We start from the raw sequence: 18,092 nt of genomic DNA, 5'->3' as shown, positions 1-18,092 counted from the left end.
TGAATTTGATAAAGCTCATAGAGGACACGCAGTAGGTGCTCAATAAATATTTCTGAATGAACGAATGAGGTCAGATATTCTATGAAGTGCTCAAATAAGCCTAGTGTGTGTAATTATTCATAGCTTACCAACAGCCAATAAAAAAGAAGTTTCATACCATCATCTGTGCAGTCCACAAAATATAGTTCTGGAAGCCCAAGTGGAGATATGAAAACTGGATGGAATTCATCTCTGAATTTAATGCTGGGTCCTTAAGGAGAAAAACATTTAAAGCAATTAGAAAAGGAAGTCAATGGGTGATAACAGATGTTGCTTACTGATAATCCAGAGTGAATACTGTGACACAAACAACACATTTGCAAATGAAAACAATGAAGCATTCTAAAGGATCATAGGTATCTGCTAATTAAAATGAATTGCATTTATGAAGCATTTAAAAAGAGAGACAAATGTGTAGGTTACTTAATCTAGACTAAGGAACACGCTTAAAAACCACTCACCCACTGTAGTGTTTCCCATTATGAGGTTGGCTTCAGGGAAATTGGCTTTCAGTTCCAGAAGGTCGTTGAGGGTCACAGGGGCAATCCAGGTAGTCCTCTCCCCTTGGAAGGTCAGTCTTCTCTTGTTTGGATCTTCTGCCATTCTCTGCAGAGAAACAAAACCAATAGCCTTTTGAGGAAGGTTGCTGAGCTACATGCCATGAATATATCCACTGCTCCGGTTGTCCAAATGGCCCGATGGGTCATTTTAATTTTCTGGGATTTACCTTGGGAAAAGGTGGCCTATTTGAAACTACTTAGATTGATAAGATTCACATGGGCATCACTGAGTAAACATCATAATAGGTATCTGTCCATCAACAACTGCATGTAGAGTAGAGCAAACTCCATCTATATTTGTGAAGTGAGTGTCTGAAGAGGACGCATCATGGTATAGTGAAAGTGTCTTAGTCTGCAGGCTTCTTGTTCTAGTTCTGCCCTAACAGTGACTCAAAGGGGCCTCATCTTTGGGAATTAGGTGTTTTGGTATGACAAAAATTGCTTATGGCAAAATTATCCTTGAAAAACCTCTTAAATCATTTACCAGGCATAGTGTAAATCATTTTTTTAAACGACTCTCTCTTTACACATACATACGTATATATGTCATGTGTATGTGTATACTCTTTAAATAGTGAGTCCAAGTTCCCACAGGCAGAGGGCTGTGTGGGGACTGTGACCTTCTAGGGAGCCAGTAGAATCATATCCCCCATCTCATGTTCTCTTCTGCGCATAGAGTCATGGAATAGAATGATGAGCATACACACACCATTTATATTCTTCTCTCTCTATTTCTCCCCACTGAGTTGGGATCACAGAGGCTAATATAAGAATAGTGTAATTCCATTATAATAAGTATCATTTTACAAAATATCTTTTTTTTTTTTTTTTTTTTACAAAATATCTTTAATATATCTCACAGTGTAGGTGTGTGACCTTGAGTAAGTTACCTATACTCTCTGAGCTCAGGATCTTCAACTGAAGAGGTGAACCAAAGCATATTTGAGGTCCTGGCAGTACCACTCTTCTAAGCTATCTGCTTGAAGTTACTTATAGTGGAACCGAACAAATTCATAACAATGGTTTATTGCATTGGACACACTTCCACCTTTTAATATCTAAAATTCATAATTTCATAGCATACTGCAAAAAGGCTTGTACCACGTCATGTTATGAGACATCAAAAGTAAAGCATCTTACTATTAGTTCAGGAGGGAATATAGGTTCCTGGGATGGATCCAAGGGCTGGAATTCATCTTCATTATACAGTTTGGTACATATCTCAACAAAACAAAACAAAAAATACAAATGGAACTTCAGCGTTACTGAAAAACATACAAGAATTTCTAAATGTGAGACTTCAGAGTCAGGGCCATACTTCTGACACCCCGGACACAAAATGCAGGTGCCAGAGCCACAGAGTACCCCTGAATAGAATTTTGCCCACCCTTAGAGGACTGTAATGGTTTCCTGGGCAGATTTACTGGACTCTGGGCTTCCTCCTTTGGCATCAGGAATTAGGTTTTAAGCTTCTGTCCTGGGTCTCAGGTATTATTAACAGATATTTATTTGCCATGAGCATGAAGATGCTTACATCTCTACTACTTGTGGGGAGGGGTGGTGGTAAACCAGATTAAGGCACAGAAAGTTGTAATGCTTCTGAAGGGAAATGCTTTGTGGTGATTGGTCTCATGAAAGTCACTAGCCTGCTAATTTTTGAAGTGTTTTAAGACTCTTTACTCCCTGAATACTCTTCCTTTTACTTTACTCACTGAAAAGAACAGGAAATGAATGCACTTGGATTTATGTGGGTATTTTTCAGGCTATCCTAACTGAAGTGGAACACCAGATACTTACTTTTTCCTGTCTATTTACAAAAGACCTCTCTTCTTGATCCATGCAACATTTTCCTGAACTTTTCATTCCACAAACAGTTGATTCCTTTTAAGGTAATACAAGAATTTAGAACAAATTAGTTGGTTAATTCTTAAAACATCAACCCTAGTACTTGCAGTCCCCAGGCCCTACAGAAGCTATGGAAGAAGTAACAGAGCATGTCCTTGTCTTCAAGGGCTCTGTAATGGGGTGGAGTGGAGAACTAGCTCTTCCATCACTGAACAATTAGGGAAAATTACAGGGAGCCTGTAACCATGCTATGATAGTCTTGTTAATGTATCACTCAAATCTCAGGGGATCGTGAAGGAGATCAGACGAGGATGGGCTCAGAGAGCCAAGGCTTCCACTACAGTGAGGTAAATGGAGGAGTTAACAAGGTGATAATTTAAAAAACAAACAAACAAAAAAAGGCTTTTCTTTAATCATAAGAGTGATATACCATGTATCTTTAATGAAGTCCTAGGAAGGCAAACTGCCTTTTAGACCTTCTTTCTCTCTTTCTCCCTTCCTTCCTTCCTTCCTTCCTTCCTTCCTTCCTTCCTTCCTTCCTTCCTTCCTTCCTTCCTTCCTTCTTTCTTCTTTCTTTCTTTCTTTCTTTCTTTCTTTCTTTCTTTCTTTCTTTCTTTCTTTCTTTCTTTCTCTCTCTCTCTTTCTTTCTTTCTCTCTCTCTTTCTCTCTCTTTCCTTCCTTCCTTCTTCTTTCTTTCTTCTTTCTTTCTTTCTTTCTTTCTTTCTTTCTCTCTCTCTCTCTCTTCTTTCTTTCTTTCTTTCTTTCTTTCTTTCTTTCCTCTCTCTTTCTTTTCTTTTCTTTTCTTTTTCAAGATTTTATTTATTTATTCCTGAGAGACACGCAGAGAGAGGCAGAGACATAGGCAGAGGGAGAAGCAGGCTCCCTGTGGGGAGCCTGATGTGGGACTCAATCCCAGGACCTTGGAATCACAACCCGAGCCAAAGGCAGAAGCTCAACCATTGAGTCACCCAGGTGCTTCCACTTAAGACTTTCTATACACAAAAATAAACTGAAAACCTGAGTTTTATTTGGGTGTTATTGGAGCTATTCTGAATTTTTTTGATGATTCAAGTCCCAACCATTTTTAAGTCCCAAACCCATTCATAATGGGTTACCGTATACTTTACTTCTTAGGAAAGTGGTTACCTTAATTTTCAGGACACTTCATGCAGACCCAAAGTAATGTTTTTGGCTTGAATTCACTGGTCAGTTACTGCAACTCTAGCCAATTATTTTCATTCTTGTTTATCCTTTTCACGTGTAGGCACAACCCAAGGCTTTGGTGTGCTTTGGAGACCTATGGTTTGACTTTGTACATGGAGTCAAGGAAGCCTGGGTTCCAGTTCTTGCTTTAACACATAGTAACTGGGTTCAGTGTTTTAAATTAGGAAAATAAAACCCCTCCCAACCAGGTCTGTTTGATGTAAGTATGCAAAAGATATGCACAGTATCTGATACATAGGAAGTGCTGCAGAAGTGGTGGCTGGTATTTTTACCTGTAAGGAATTTTCTACAGACTTAAGAATGGATTTGGATTTTGAGAGAAGGAGGTGCACAATAAAGGAACAGATGGTAAATGGCTGAATGTGGGAACTCACGGGAGTGAGATAAAGATACCTATCTTTGTATAATAGTTAGATTTGGTCACCAGGAAAGTAATCACATAATACTAAGTTGAATCATGAATCATATGAAGTTGCTGTTTTTGTGAGTTACAATGGTGGAAGACTGATTCATATGGTTCGACATGAATGGTATCTTACCCAGGATTTCAAAATAGCTGTAGTTTGTAAAGCTTTTTAGATTCTTCATTATTGGCCTAAAAGTAGATTTTTTTTCAAGAGATTTTTTGGTATTTGGAATTAACTTATATACCTTGAGTTGTTTTTGGTCAACCAAAATTATATAAAATTAATTTTTACCATAAAATATGGGTGCTAGAAACCCATGATAACTAAAACGTGGTATTTCACGTTCTGAAACTTGATATATCTCAAAACTACAGCTTCCCCCACCCCGTGCCATACACTAAATCATTCTTTTCCAATTTCTTTCATCCTGTCTGGTTCCTTAATCTTTTAACTTTGAGGATGACTTGGATTTCTTCCTGATTGTATCCTTTACTGTCTGGAGGTTATGATTCTGGCAATCCCCTTGCTGAAAGTTACCTTTCATATCTGCCACACTGGTCTAGGTCCTCACTCCCTCATTCATGGGAGACTGCACTAGCCCAAGCCCTCATCCCTTTTTAAGCTTATCCTTCTTAGCAGATGCCAAGAATTTTCCCTTTGAAATACCGTTTCCATGTTACTCCCAGCTTGAGAACAGACAATGACCATACATTGGTTATCAACTTTCAGTCTAAATTCCTTAGCCCAGAATAATATCTTTTTACTCCCTGCATTAGGCCACATCAGTTTCCTAGTGAACAGTGGACATCCTTCATTTTCCTACTTCCATGCATTTTCTTACCTGGAATTTTCTACTGGCTTCTCTTCACCCATTCATTTCTATCACTTCTTTTAAGACCTAGCTCAAAATTCCCCTTCTCCAATGTTTCCTTTGTGCCTCCCTTCCTGCTCTTTAATTCTCTTTAATCTACCACGTTCTTTTAAAACTGATACATATGGCATAGAGAATACACTGAACTTTAAATACCTTGCTTTTCAATTATGCTTTTATTATTTCTTAGTCTATATATTTTTCTTTTTTTTTATATTTTTATTTTTTTTATTTATGATAGTCACAGAGAGAGAGAGAGAGGCGCAGAGACACAGGCAGAGGGAGAAGCAGGCTCCATGCACCGGGAGCCCGACGTTGGATTCGATCCCGGTCTCCAGGATCACGCCCTGGGCCAAAGGCAGGTGCCAAACCGCTGCGCCACCCAGGGATCCCTATTTTTCTTTAAAATGTCTATAGTCGGGATCCCTGGGTGGCGCAGCGGTTTGGCACCTGCCTTTGGCCCAGGGCGTGATCCTGGAGACCCGGGATCGAATCCCACGTCAGGCTCCCGGTGCATGGAGCCTGCCTGCTTCTGCCTCTCTCTCTCTCTCTCTCTCTCTCTCTCTGATGTGACTATCATAAATAAAAAAAAATGTCTATAGTCTTAGTCTATTAATCTAAAATAATAGAGACTATTTCTTAGTAGAGTTTGCATTTCTTGAAGTCATGTTACCATATACTTTACTTCTTAGGAAAGTGCTTAATTTAGGGCTATAAATAAGACACATGCTAAAGGTTTATTTAAAAAATACCAACAGTGGCATTCAACAACTTTCAATGGTTTCAACATAGGGGTACCTGGGTGGCTCAGTTTTTAAGCCTCTGCTTTTGGCTCAGGTCATGATCCTGGGGTCCTCGGATCAAGCCCCACATCAGGTTCCCTGCTCTGCAGGGAGACTGCTTCTCCCTCTCCCTTTAATGTGTGCTCTCTCTCTCTCAAATAGATAAATGAAATCTTTAAGAAAAAAAGGTCAACATGAGGGTATTTTAGAAACAAATGAATGCAATAGATGATTTTATGCAAATGTATATTAAGGTATTAAGTCAACTGAAAAATTTTTTTTATTTTAACTTACCCTACAGAAAGTTTTTCCACTTTCTACAATTGTTCGGTATCCAGTACAGCGGCACAAGTTACCTGATTAAGAAGAGACAAATTTTGGGGCGACTGGGTGGCTTAGTTGGTTAAGTATCTGCGTTTGGTTCAAGTCATGATCCTCAGGTCCTGGGTTGGGCCCCGCATCTTTATTGTTGACATCATCTAAGTGTTCCCTGCTCAGTGGGGAGTCTGCCTCTCCCTCCCCCTTTGCTCCTCCCCCAGGGTTGTATGTGCTCTCTCTCAAATAAATTTTAAAAAAAAATTTTTTTTAAAAGAGGTCAACTTTTAAGGAATGATAATGAAATATATTGCTTATTTGTGCTTCATTTTTTCAGTGAAATAGCTCTATTAGTAATTAGATTCTTTTTTTTTTTCTCTTGGGAACAGATATTCTTACAAAAAAAAAATCTTGTGATTACATTTTCTTTTTTTTTTTTTTTTTTTAATTTTTATTTATTTATGATAGTCACACAGAGAGAGAGAGAGGCAGAGACATAGGCAGAGGGAGAAGCAGGCTCCATGCACCGGGAGCCTGACGTGGGATTCGATCCCGGGTCTCCAGGATCGCGCCCTGGGCCAAAGGCAGGCGCCAAACCGCTGCGCCACCCAGGGATCCCCTGTGATTACATTTTCTTCCTGAAATATCACAAAGGTTTCCATAATTTTTTCAATCAACTCTTCCTGCCTTATTTCCTAGGCCTGTCCTAACTCATGTAACCCTGCCCCTCCCATAACATCTCATATGTGTCTATTTGCTAAGCTTTTCTTACATGGTCTTTTCTCTCTCCCGTGTTTTCTTAGGGAGAGTGTATCCATTTTTCAAGGCCCTTTTAATTTAAAAGGCCCATCCCCCTTTTCCATGGGGTCTACTCTGACACCCCAGCCAGAGCTGTACCACTCACTGTCTGGATCCATCTGCTGATAGGCCTATCATCAACTATGTTGGAGTAGAGTCATTTATGTACTTGCTTCATCTCCCTCAATGGATCTTAAGTTCCTAGAGAAGGCGATGAGTGTCTTGGATGTTCATGAACCCTCCCAGGACAGAACAATAGGTGTTCAATAAGTACCTGGCATTCTTTTAATCAGTTAATATTTCCTTTTTTTAAAAAAAAGGATTTTATTAATTTATTCATGAGAGACACAGAGAGAGGGAGGCAGAGACACAGGCAGAGGGAAATGCAGGCTCCATGCAGGGAGCCCCATGTGGGACTTGATCCTGGGTCTCCAGGACCACGCCCTGGGCTGAAGGCGGCTCTAAATTGCTGAGCCACCTGGGCTGCTCTTAATCAGTCAATATTTCCAAAGCATGGTGGAAAAGGTGAGGAAAAGTCTGTCTTTTTACAAAGTATATTCAAATTTTGCAGCCAGTATAAATGATATTTATGAGGAGGTTTTAATAACATGGAAAAACTCTTATGTTATACTGTTAAAATTGTATAAACAATATAAGTTCATATATAGTAGTCACAAGTATTTAAAATAAGAAAACAAAAACTATGCATAGAAAAGACTGAAAGGAAACAGAAGTATCTGATTGTGATTGTTTCCTGAGGGTAGAAATATGAATGAGTTTTTCCCTTTTAATTTTTTTTTGCATTTTTCATAATAGGAATACGTTATTTTTATAGTAAAAATAAATATAAAATTATTATGTTTAAATGCAGTTTAACAATTTCAGAAGCAAAATAAATGTGTGGATTGGGTAGATTTAAACATCCAGAAGTGTAAAAGCTTGATGCCAGTGAGTCATGCGGAAACTTGGTTAATAGGTATACTCCTTTGTTTTTGTTTTTAGAACAAGAATAGTTTAGAAAGAAACTACATGCTCAAGAATGGATTCAGATTCCATAATCTATCTTTCCTTTTGCTAAGAAGAAAGAATATAGAAGTGTGTGAATTAAGTCTCCCTTTGGAGTCGAGGAAAGGAGCTGAAAGGTCTAAAACATAACTACATGGCATGATATATAAGTATTTAAGAGGCAATGGACACCTTTTCTCTGATAAACTATAAGCAAACATTATAGGCTAGAGAGAGCTAGTATCAGAGTTTTTTGTTTTGTTTTCTTGGCTACACAACCGAATGGCAAGTCTACAAGCCCTATGAAAGTCTCACCAAAAGAATGCTAATAGTGCCCACTGTAGAGATTCTTCTGATTCTAAGGGAAAAAAATAGATGAAATTAAAAAAATTCTTTTCCCTTAGTCTTGAAGAGAAAGACAAGATTAAATGAAGTGGTGATATATATCAGTTGACCATTTTAGAATGTTATGTGCCATAACATTACTTTAAATTTTATTTTATGTTATTGTTTCCCTTAAAAATACGAACATGAAGGTCGTCAGTGTGGCTAGCATTTATAATTCTAGAAAGAGTTCAAGTAAATGGATTGTGAACCAAAATATGTTCTCCAAATTATCCACACCCCGCATAATACTTCATCAATTTAGCCAAACTTTTAGCACCATCCCCTTATGGTTGTTATGTGAATTATTGGCACAGAATCTGGGAGGAAATAACCCATCTAAGACTGTGTATATGAAAAAAGCCCCCAAACAACAAGTAAGGCAAATCATAGGATCTCTGCTTTTTTAAGCTCTCAATTCCTCATCAGTATGGCTTATTTCATTGAATAAAGATTATCCATTTGGCCTGGGTTAAAATGATAATTGAAATCATAGGCCAAAATTTTAGAAGTACTTTATATAAAACTGAAAAATTTTAAGTGAAGAATTTTTTGAGAAACAAGGGAAAATATTAGAGAATTTTTATATACCACTTATCATAAAATTTAAGTTGCATATTTTACTTTGTTTTAGTCTACATCTTTTCATCATAATACTGAATTTCTGTCTAAGACTATCTGCTGAAAGGGACAAAGAGCTTTCTTGTAATATTTAGAAGTTTACTTTCACAGCTTTCTTCTAAGAACTAGGGGACAATTACCTTGAAAGTGGGTGTGTTTGTTACAAAAAACTTCATTTGTTAACATGCTTTTTTTTTTTTTTGAAAATTGTGTTTATTCATATAAATTTGATAGTTATTTCATTTTAGGAGACTGAGTTGCTCACTAAGTTACTTGTGATAACTAGCTGCTGCCCTTGACTTCCTAATCCAACCAGAACATAAAAAGTAAAGTATCTGAAAGTCTATCCAATCTATAAAAGTAAGTGTAGTAGGTAGAGTTAGCGAATGACTCTAACAGACTAACTTAAGAATAAACAACAAAATCTCATTCTTCCACACTACCCAAATTTCCACATTTGGAAAAGATAATATTATAAGTCTTAGAAAGAGCCTATTTGAATGCTTTTGTAGAGTGACACTGGGATCCATTAAGGAAGAAAGCTTTGTGATGAAACCAATATTGTCCCAGTTCTTGGCACCACTGCTTACAAAAGGAAGACAATACTTCCTGGAAAGTATTAAAGGTACTAAAGAAGTCTTCATGTTAGCCAAGTGCCTGGAACCTCAAAGTGTGCCATATTGTCTCTCCGTGGGCTGGGATTTCCTGTCCTAGTTACTCAGGCACTTCCCACCCTGGGCCCTGCCTACAGAAGACCAAGAAGGCTCACCTCCAAGGGCTTTGGTTATCTGCTCCGGGGTTGGCTCTGGGTGGTTTCTCAGCAGTGTGTAGATGGACATCACCATCCCTGGGCTACAGAAGCCACACTGTGTGCCATGACACTTGGCCAGTCTTTCCTGGGAGGAAATAATACATTATTTATGCTTCAAACCTCATGTTTCCCTGCCTTGGGCACCAGAAAGGTCTGCAGCTTATTTATTTAGCTTTCCAGAAACGAGTGCAGGGTAAAGGATGTCATGCTAGAAGAAAAATATTTCTATTTCTTGAAAATATTTCTATTTTTAAAAGTTGTTTTTTTCTTCCCTCAAGAAAAGCCTAGTGGCAGGAATTAATTAAGTGACTGCAATCTCTAGACTCTGATTTCTTTATCTGTGAAATAGGTAATGTGGCTTAGGGAATAAGTAAAATGCCTTGGAGCCCCGCTCCTGTGAGTTTCAGTCCTTACTATACCCTAGTAACTGTGTGACTGTGGTGGTTTACTTGACTTTTCTTCATTTTTAAAATTAGAATAAGAACAGTATCTACAGGATGGTTATGAAAATAAATGATTGAATATATGCAAATCATTTAGCAGTCTCTGGCAAGTCATTTTCATCCCTATCTATATTATAGAATTTCTGATGCACTAAATGACAAAAATCTATATAAATGACTAGAAAATTATAAAGTGTAACTTATTAGCATGTACCAATCATGTATTTAATTTATGCACAATTCAATTTTTATGCATTTAAACACAACAACAAAACAATAAAAAACAGGTGGGAAAATGACTCTGGGGGTCTCTCTTGTGTTTCTTTTCCATGTGTCTCTCAGAGGTTACTCAACTGCCTGGCTTGAGTGTGCTTCAAATGTTTTTAAATAAACATTTTTCAAATAGCATAACCCCTAAGATGAAAGCCAAATACTTGATCTGTAGCTCAAATGAAAGGACAGATAATGTTCTAATGTTAGACGGAAATATGGCTATATTGGATTTATTGCTAGATGGCAAGTTGCTTCAGATGTGGTGTATAAATGTGGCTGTAAATGTGATGGTACATGTTTAGCAACCGAATCTCTGGGGAAAAAGTGCTAATTTGTAGCTTCTATCAATTTTAGAAGTATAAAGTGTCCTTCTTTTAATTTAGGGTAAGGATGTGTCTGTGAAGTTAAGATATATTAAAACTGTCCAAAATCCATAAAGAACTTATCAAACTCAACACCCAAAGAACAAATAATCCAATCAAGAAATGGGCAGAAGACATGAACAGACATGTCAAAGAAGACAAATGGCCAACAGACACATGAAAAAATGCCCCACATTACTCAGCACCAGGGAAATACACATCAAAACCACAACGAGATACCACCTCACACCAGTCAGAATGGCTAAAATGAACAAGTCAGGAAATGACAGATGTTGGTGAGGATGCGGAGAAAAGGGAACCCTCTTACACTGTTAGTGGGAATGCAAGCTGGTGCAGCCACTTTAGAAAACAGTACGGATGTTCCTCAAAAAGTTGAAAATAGAGCTACCTTATGACCCAAAAATTGCACTACTGGGTATTTACTCCAAAGATACAAATGTAGTGATCTGAAGGGCACCTGCACCCCAATGTTTATAGCAGCAATGTTCACAATAGCCAGACAATGGAAAGAGCTCAGATGTTCATCAACAGATGAATGGATACAGAAGATGTGGCGTATATATACAATGGACTACTACTCAGCCATCAAAAAATGAAATCTTGCCATTTGCAATGATGTGGTTGTAACTAGAGGATATTATGCTCAGTGAAATAAGTCTATCAGAGAAAGACATTATCATATGATCTCACTCATGTGGAATTTAAGAAACAAAACAGAAGATCATAGGGGAAGAGAGGAAAAAATAAAACAAAATGAAATCAGAGAGAGACAAACCATAAGAGACTGTGAATCATAGGAAACAAACTGAGTGTCACTAGAGGGGAGCGGGATGGGGGATGGAGTAACTGGGTGCTAAACATTAAGGAGAGAATGTGATGTGATGAGCACTGGGTATTACGTAAGACTGATGAATCACTGACCTCTATCTCTGAAACCAATAATACATAATTTGTTAATTACTTGAATTTAAGTAAAATTAAAAAAAAGAAATATTAAAACCAATGGAGGAATCTTGGTTTATACATCAGTCTCTATAAAGAACTTCAGCTATGAAGCACTGAATATGGCAAAATGAAAATTTAGAAGCACAAAGGATTTCAAAGCTGGTGACCTAATTGGAGTACAATAGACTATGTGGGGGTGCCTATACAAACATCTGTTCCAGTCCATTACATTCTTACCTGCACGGGATGAATCCTGGTGTTGATGCTTCCTACACCTTCCACTGTTGTGACAGCAGCTCCATACAGAGAGCAGATGGGCACCAAGCATGCTGTCACTGGATAGTGGCTGTGATGGATATTTGTAAAGAGAATACACTGGAATCATAGGGAAGTGAGAAATATCATTCAGGGAGTCCGGGAAAGTCACAGACTATATTTCCCTGAAAATATAGAGAATGCTAGATAAAAGCCCATGGAATTCTAAAAGTTACTAGGAAAGAAATTACATATGGCTGGCATCAAATGGTAGAGAGGAATGGAGAAAAAGAATAATGAAGATTTTTGTCTAAGACCTCTAAAAGACTCTCATTCTTTTTTTTTTTTTTTTTTTTTTTTTTTTTTTTTTTTTTTATTGGTGTTCAATTTACTAACATACAGAATAACACCCAGTGCCCGTCACCCATTCACTCCCACCCCCCGCCCTCCTCCCCTTCTACCACCCCTAGTTCGTTTCCCAGAGTTAGCAAGACTCTCATTCTTTATTATTTGTTATTCTAGGGAAAGGAAACCTTTTACTCTTCAGACAACACACTAATTTATATAAACTCCACCATGGGGTAGTTTAGCCCATTTGATTTTCAACCATGTGCAGCTTTTAAATACAGACACTCTGCTTGCATGCTAGTCCAATTAAATTAGAGTCTGGGGGGGGGGGGGCTCACTTCATTGCTTTTTGAAGCTCCTCAGCCAGTTCTAATGTATGGTCATGTGTGGAAGCCACCCATTTATGCCCTTGTCTTGACCATCTTTCCCATAGTAGAGTCTGTATTAATAACAAAGTGGACGTGGTTAGCACCAGATTCTCATCTCATTGGTTGGCAATGGGGTCCAGACCTCATTAGTCCAATTTAGCTCTTTATTCCCGTCCGACTAAGTCCTATTCTCTTTCAGGCATGGGAAATTATCCTTCTCCCAGGAAATTTTTCCTTTATTCTCCTACCCCAGAAGACAGTAAGCATGTTGTTCTTCTGAAAAGACAGGGGCGCTTGGGAGGCTCAGTCAGTAAGCGTTGGACTCCCGATTTTGGCTCAGGTCATTATCTTAGAGTGGTGAGATGGAGTCTTGTGTCTGGCTCTGCTCTCAGCGTGGAATCTGCTTGACATTCTCTGTCTGCCCCTCCCCTGCCTGCACCCTTGCTTTCTCTAAAAATATATAAGTAAATCTTAAAAAAAAAAAAAAAAAAAAAGAGTGCTGCTCTTGGCTCCACCAGCCCTTTGAATGGTCAAAGGTGTTTGGAAACCACCCAGCTGCCTGATGGGAGACCCTAAGAGAGTGCTCGGTGTATAGAGAAAGAATGTACAACAGATAAATTTTTGTTTTTTTGTATCCTCTAAGTACCCCCCCCCCACGTTTATTTCCTCTTAATCTCAACCCACTCTCTTCTTTTTTCTCTTCCAGTGTTCATTGTTCAGTCTTACCTTTCTACCTCATCTGGAAAATAGAAGCTTGAGCCCCATCTACTCCCAGCCCACTGCTTCTCACCCAGTGTTGCAGTCACTCCCCTGTGTTCTAGGCCAGGAGGGCAGGAATCCTTTCTCTTACTCCCCTGGGCTCTGACTCCTATTTATTCTTCTCTCCTCATGGACCTGCTCCATACTGATAGTCCTCCTAACCACTTCCTTTCTATAGTCTTATTCCCCTAAATTCCCTTGAATTTAAAAGTAAATTCAAGTCCCTGCATGGAGCCTGCTTCTCCCTCTCCCTCTGCCTATGTCTCTGCCTCTCTCTTTCTCTGTGTCTCTCATGAATACATAAATAAAATCTTAAAAAAAAAATAAAAGTAAGTTCAAGTGTTTGCTGCTGCTACACAAAACAAAACAAAACCCAGTGTCTCTCTCCAGCTGCTGGCCCATCTTTTTTTTCCCTTTCTTGGTCAAGTTTCTTCAAAAGCTGTCCACAACTATCTGGCCCTTCAGCCATTCCTGTGCCATCTGTACCTCATCCTCCAGCCTTGGAGGATGCTGACCTCCAAGAGCAATCTGACCTTGCTCCAGGAGCAATCTAATGGCACTGGGTTACTCCCTGGTGTTTCATACTATTGACCACTTCTACTTTCTTGGAACAGTCTCCTCTCGTTGTTGCTCCTTCAACTCTGATTACACCCTCTTCCTCTCCTTTGTGAGGTGTCTTTCTTTGTACATTTCCCCGTCTGTTGTTCTACAATGTCCTGCACTCATAAGCTCTTCTGTACTGTGCTACATTCCAGGTGGCCCAGGGCTGAAAACCTGCCTTCATCACCAACCAGCCCACAGGATCTTATTTAACTTTCTTTGCCTTGGTTTCCTCTTTTCTCAATGTGAGTGGTAGTAATGCCTATCTCAAAGTTGCTTTGGGGATTAAATGATACTATATGTAAGCTACTTTGAATACTGCCTGGCATATAGTAAGCATTCAAAAAATGTTAGCTATTTTTATTACCACTCTTTATATTGATAGCTGCCAGTGAGTTATAGCTCCAGATGAGACCTCTTCTCTGAGTGATAGGACTGTCTATCTAGATGCCTGTGCACAATCCCTCCTGGGTGTTCCGTAATTACTCCAGTGTGATGTGTCCAAAGCTAAACTTAACTGTTTTCCCTTCCTCTGCCTCTCCTCTCCCAAGTTCCCTGATTTGTGGACAGTAACACCCAGTGACGTAAGACAAGAACTTGGAATCATGCCAGACAACTCCCATGTCATCACTTTGAATCATAGTGAGCAAATTTGCATTTTAGGCCAAGGTGATTAGAGACCTTGTTCAGCCCTTCCAGGCAAATCATTCTTCTTAGTCAAATTCCTATGTCAAAGCTCTAACTCTTCTACCAGGAAAATGTATCACTACTTTGTGTCTAAGCCATTCTTGACCGATTCCCTACTCTGAAATCTCTTGCTTGAAAGCAAAGAAGTATTTGTATAGCAATAGAGAATATGGCCCTGAGAGATTGGCATACAGAACACATATACTCCGATGGAATTGAACTCCATGGGAAAGATCTGGAGCTCAGGAAGTTGCAGGGTGAGCAGGCCTGGAGGTGGTGTGACTGTGATAACCACCTGGAAAGAACAGAAGGGAGTGCCTGTGGACAGGAAAAGTAGGAGGCTAGGTGTCCTTCCCAGATGTGCCTAGGGCAGGGCTTGGCCCAACACAAAGGATACTGGATCTTCTTGGTCTTGGGGTTGTATCTTGATACCATAACAGTACAGGCGCCGCAGCCTCCTCCCCCACAGCTATACTTGGTGCCTGTGAGACAGACTGGAAGGAGGGGAGTCAAGGAAAAAGACAGGCACAGGCCACTTGGCTTTTTACTCTGTTCTTCCTCAGATACTGATAACAAGTAATAGGTTTTCTTGAGTCTTACTGAGGTTTCTTGTTTAAAGAGTTGTTCCATTTTTTTGCATATAAATGAGCTCACTGATGAAAGGTGAGAAATCCTTACAGACTCACACTGCCTTATCTGAAACCCTAGAGGCTGGATGCATTTCTGATGTAAAAATTTCCTTATTTTACAAAGGTAATAAGATCCGCATTCCCGAGTGGGGCTAGGGCAGCACCTGGTAATCAAACACATTAGCATATCTGCATGAACCATAAAGATATTCCCACTAAGTGGGAAACAGAAAGACTACCAAGGGCTTTGTGGTGATCAGGGTTTCCATCCAAATGAGGTATGAAAGGGCTTTTGAATTTAGAGTTGTAGACAATGGGTCACTGTGGGGTTGGTGGGAAGCAGTGCATGGGCAACAACTTAGAAAACTGTCTCTGGGAGGTTTAACTTGCCCTGTTCAGCAATGTATGCATTTACCTTTTTATTGGATTAGAGGATATTAATTTAATAACCACAGCTCCTGAACTGGTAATGTCAACAGGCACCCTGTACCCTTCCCCTTTAAGATGTTTGCGTGTTTTCATAAAGAGAGAATAAATAATATAAGTAAATCTCCTGCTTCAGGTTCTATAAGAATCTACTGGAATTTTGGGGACCTTTTCTGGGTAAAGTTTAAAAAGGATTTCATGGGTCGAAGTCATAATTGGCTTGGGCAGAGGTTAATCTAATTTCACCTTGGAAATTGCTGTCCACAAAGAGATATATCTGGTCAAGATACCCCTGAGGTAAAGAGCTGAGGGATTCTCTGCAGAGGTCCAGAGAGGCTGCACATCTCCCTCCTCTGTTCTTTTGTCCCCAGTCTGTGCCAGCTCTTCCTGCTCAAGCAAGTCAAGCTTTCCACCTCTAGGCAGGGGCTCACCGTCAAGTAGGTAATAACGTGCCATTGAACAGAGCAGAAAAGGAAAAGAAACTCTTTCTTTGTGCCTTTGGAGTCCATGAAATTTCCAAGTAAAGGAATCTAGTTGCTTTCTGACTCAATGACGGAAACTACTTTTCAGTTTTCACTGTGTCAGACCTTAAAATAGCTCTGTGACACAGACTTTCACATTGCCTTGAGTGAAAAGTGAAAAATGGATTCAACTAGTTGTTTTCTTCTCTAGTCACCAAACAACTAGTTTGATGGTTCCATTCTCCTCCTCCACCAGAAGCACCTGACTCAAACAGTTACTTACATATTCTGTTGACTCATCCTGAATCTCATCGTTATGTAGGTTGCCAGATAAAATGTAGGAAGTCCAGTTAAATCTGAATCTCAGATAAGAAACAGATGATATTGTGGTTTAAGTATGTCCCATACATCAAATTCAAATTTAACTGGGTATATTATATTTCTATATGCTAAAGCTGGCAACCTAACATAGGTCAAATACAAACAATAATGTATCAGAAGTTTAGTTTTTGGGCCTTTAAGCAGAAGAGTTTTCTCAGTATCTTCAAGATACACAGCTCTATTGCATACCCAGAAGAAGTTACCCTGATACTAGATACTAGCAGCCAATGTGTACAATTGACTCTGAAATTTCCACTGGGATCCCGTCTTTCATTAGTGAGCTATAGTCTCCCATTCCAGGCAAGGCATGTGACATTGGGGTCAAACTTGGTTCTTTGCCTCAAGGATCTCACGTCTCTCTCTTGCCACATCCTCCCACTACCACACACAACTCTTTATATCCACCAGAATAATCTTTTAGGTCTTCAAAAGTGCTACATTCTCTTGTTCCTGACTCTACCCCATGCTGTTGACTAGAATAGCTTCACCACCAAGCCTTCCGTTTGCCCACCAAATGCCTACTCAATCTTCATTTCTTCCGTCCCTCCCCAGGCCTGCTGTGAGTGTTTTGCCTGTGACCCCACAACATTACACTCATCACACTTGCTCTTTGCTTTTCCACTGGCTGTGTCCCTCTCTAGACCTAGGGCAGAGGTTGTTGTGTCTTCTAGCTTACACCTGAACACCTGGTGCTTGGTAAAATTTATTAGCTGAATCGAGAATTGTTTTGAGAACTACAAGAAGTATGGGCATGTGAACAGTGTGGGAAAACCAGGACAAAAGTTTAGGGAACCTCTGAGATATTCCATTTCCCCAGTTTTATCCCAGGACCAGGATTTCACAGAGATTAAGTAACTCTAAAATGACACACCCTCCTTGTTCCAAGTACGCTGTAGGCCATTCTCACTTTGTGGTGTATGGTTCCCCGGGTCAGAGCTTAAAACCAGGCTGGGATGTTTCCTTTGGAGAAAGTGATTTACAGGATCATTCCATTGCACATCTAGTGGGGCAGCTGGGATGGGTGAGGTGACTCAGTGGAGGCGGTGACCTTGGGCAAGGAAGGAATAGAATGAGGAAGGGAGATGGGAATACTACTACAAACAAAGTTTGCTCTTTGTGTGACTGTTCCATCTTGGGATGGACGCCTAAGCCAGACTCCAAGTCAGTAGAGGATTGAGGTCTTGTGGGAATCTAAAGTTTGTATAATATTGGGGACCCATCTTAAGGGAAAAAAGACAAGACTATGAATACAAATTATGTACAAGACTTTGGAAAGGGCCATATGAATCCTGTGAAAACTGAAATAGGCTAGTGATGGTGTCTATGTGTGTGGATGCTGACTCTGGTAGAAAACCTGTGGTCACCCACAGATATCCATGAAAATTACCTACTTGAGAAACAAGTAAAAAATAAAGCCCTGACTCCATCCCAGAACTGTTGCATCTGTAATCAGAGATTGGGGCCTGGAAGTC

The 18,092-nt window shown here is 39.5% G+C and overlaps 1 protein-coding gene across 5 annotated transcripts in view; it reads right to left on the bottom strand.

Annotated features, from left to right (window-relative positions):
• Window positions 1–18,092, bottom strand: part of LOC112656511 (aldehyde oxidase 4-like) — a 64,365-nt gene that overhangs the window by 40,776 nt on the left and 5,497 nt on the right. For 3 of the 5 annotated variants that reach the window (XM_025441893.3, XM_049106556.1, XM_049106555.1), the window contains exons 3-10: window positions 15,121–15,217; window positions 11,944–12,052; window positions 9,621–9,747; window positions 6,023–6,084; window positions 2,397–2,480; window positions 1,740–1,820; window positions 501–645; window positions 158–250 (exon numbers count right to left, since the gene is read on the bottom strand). In XM_025441893.3, the coding sequence (XP_025297678.3) occupies window positions 158–250; window positions 501–645; window positions 1,740–1,820; window positions 2,397–2,480; window positions 6,023–6,084; window positions 9,621–9,747; window positions 11,944–12,052; window positions 15,121–15,217 (798 nt within the window). Of the gene's footprint in view, window positions 1–157; window positions 251–500; window positions 646–1,739; window positions 1,821–2,396; window positions 2,481–6,022; window positions 6,085–9,620; window positions 9,751–11,943; window positions 12,082–15,120; window positions 15,218–18,092 lie in introns of those variants that run through there. The other 2 variants (XM_049106557.1, XM_049106558.1) reach the window with 2 other exon arrangements.

The sequence above is a fragment of the Canis lupus genome, chromosome 37, assembly GCF_003254725.2.
Source record: "Canis lupus dingo isolate Sandy chromosome 37, ASM325472v2, whole genome shotgun sequence".
NCBI classification, from domain to species: Eukaryota; Metazoa; Chordata; class Mammalia; order Carnivora; family Canidae; genus Canis; species Canis lupus.
This window is presented reverse-complemented; position numbering and strand designations above follow the sequence as displayed.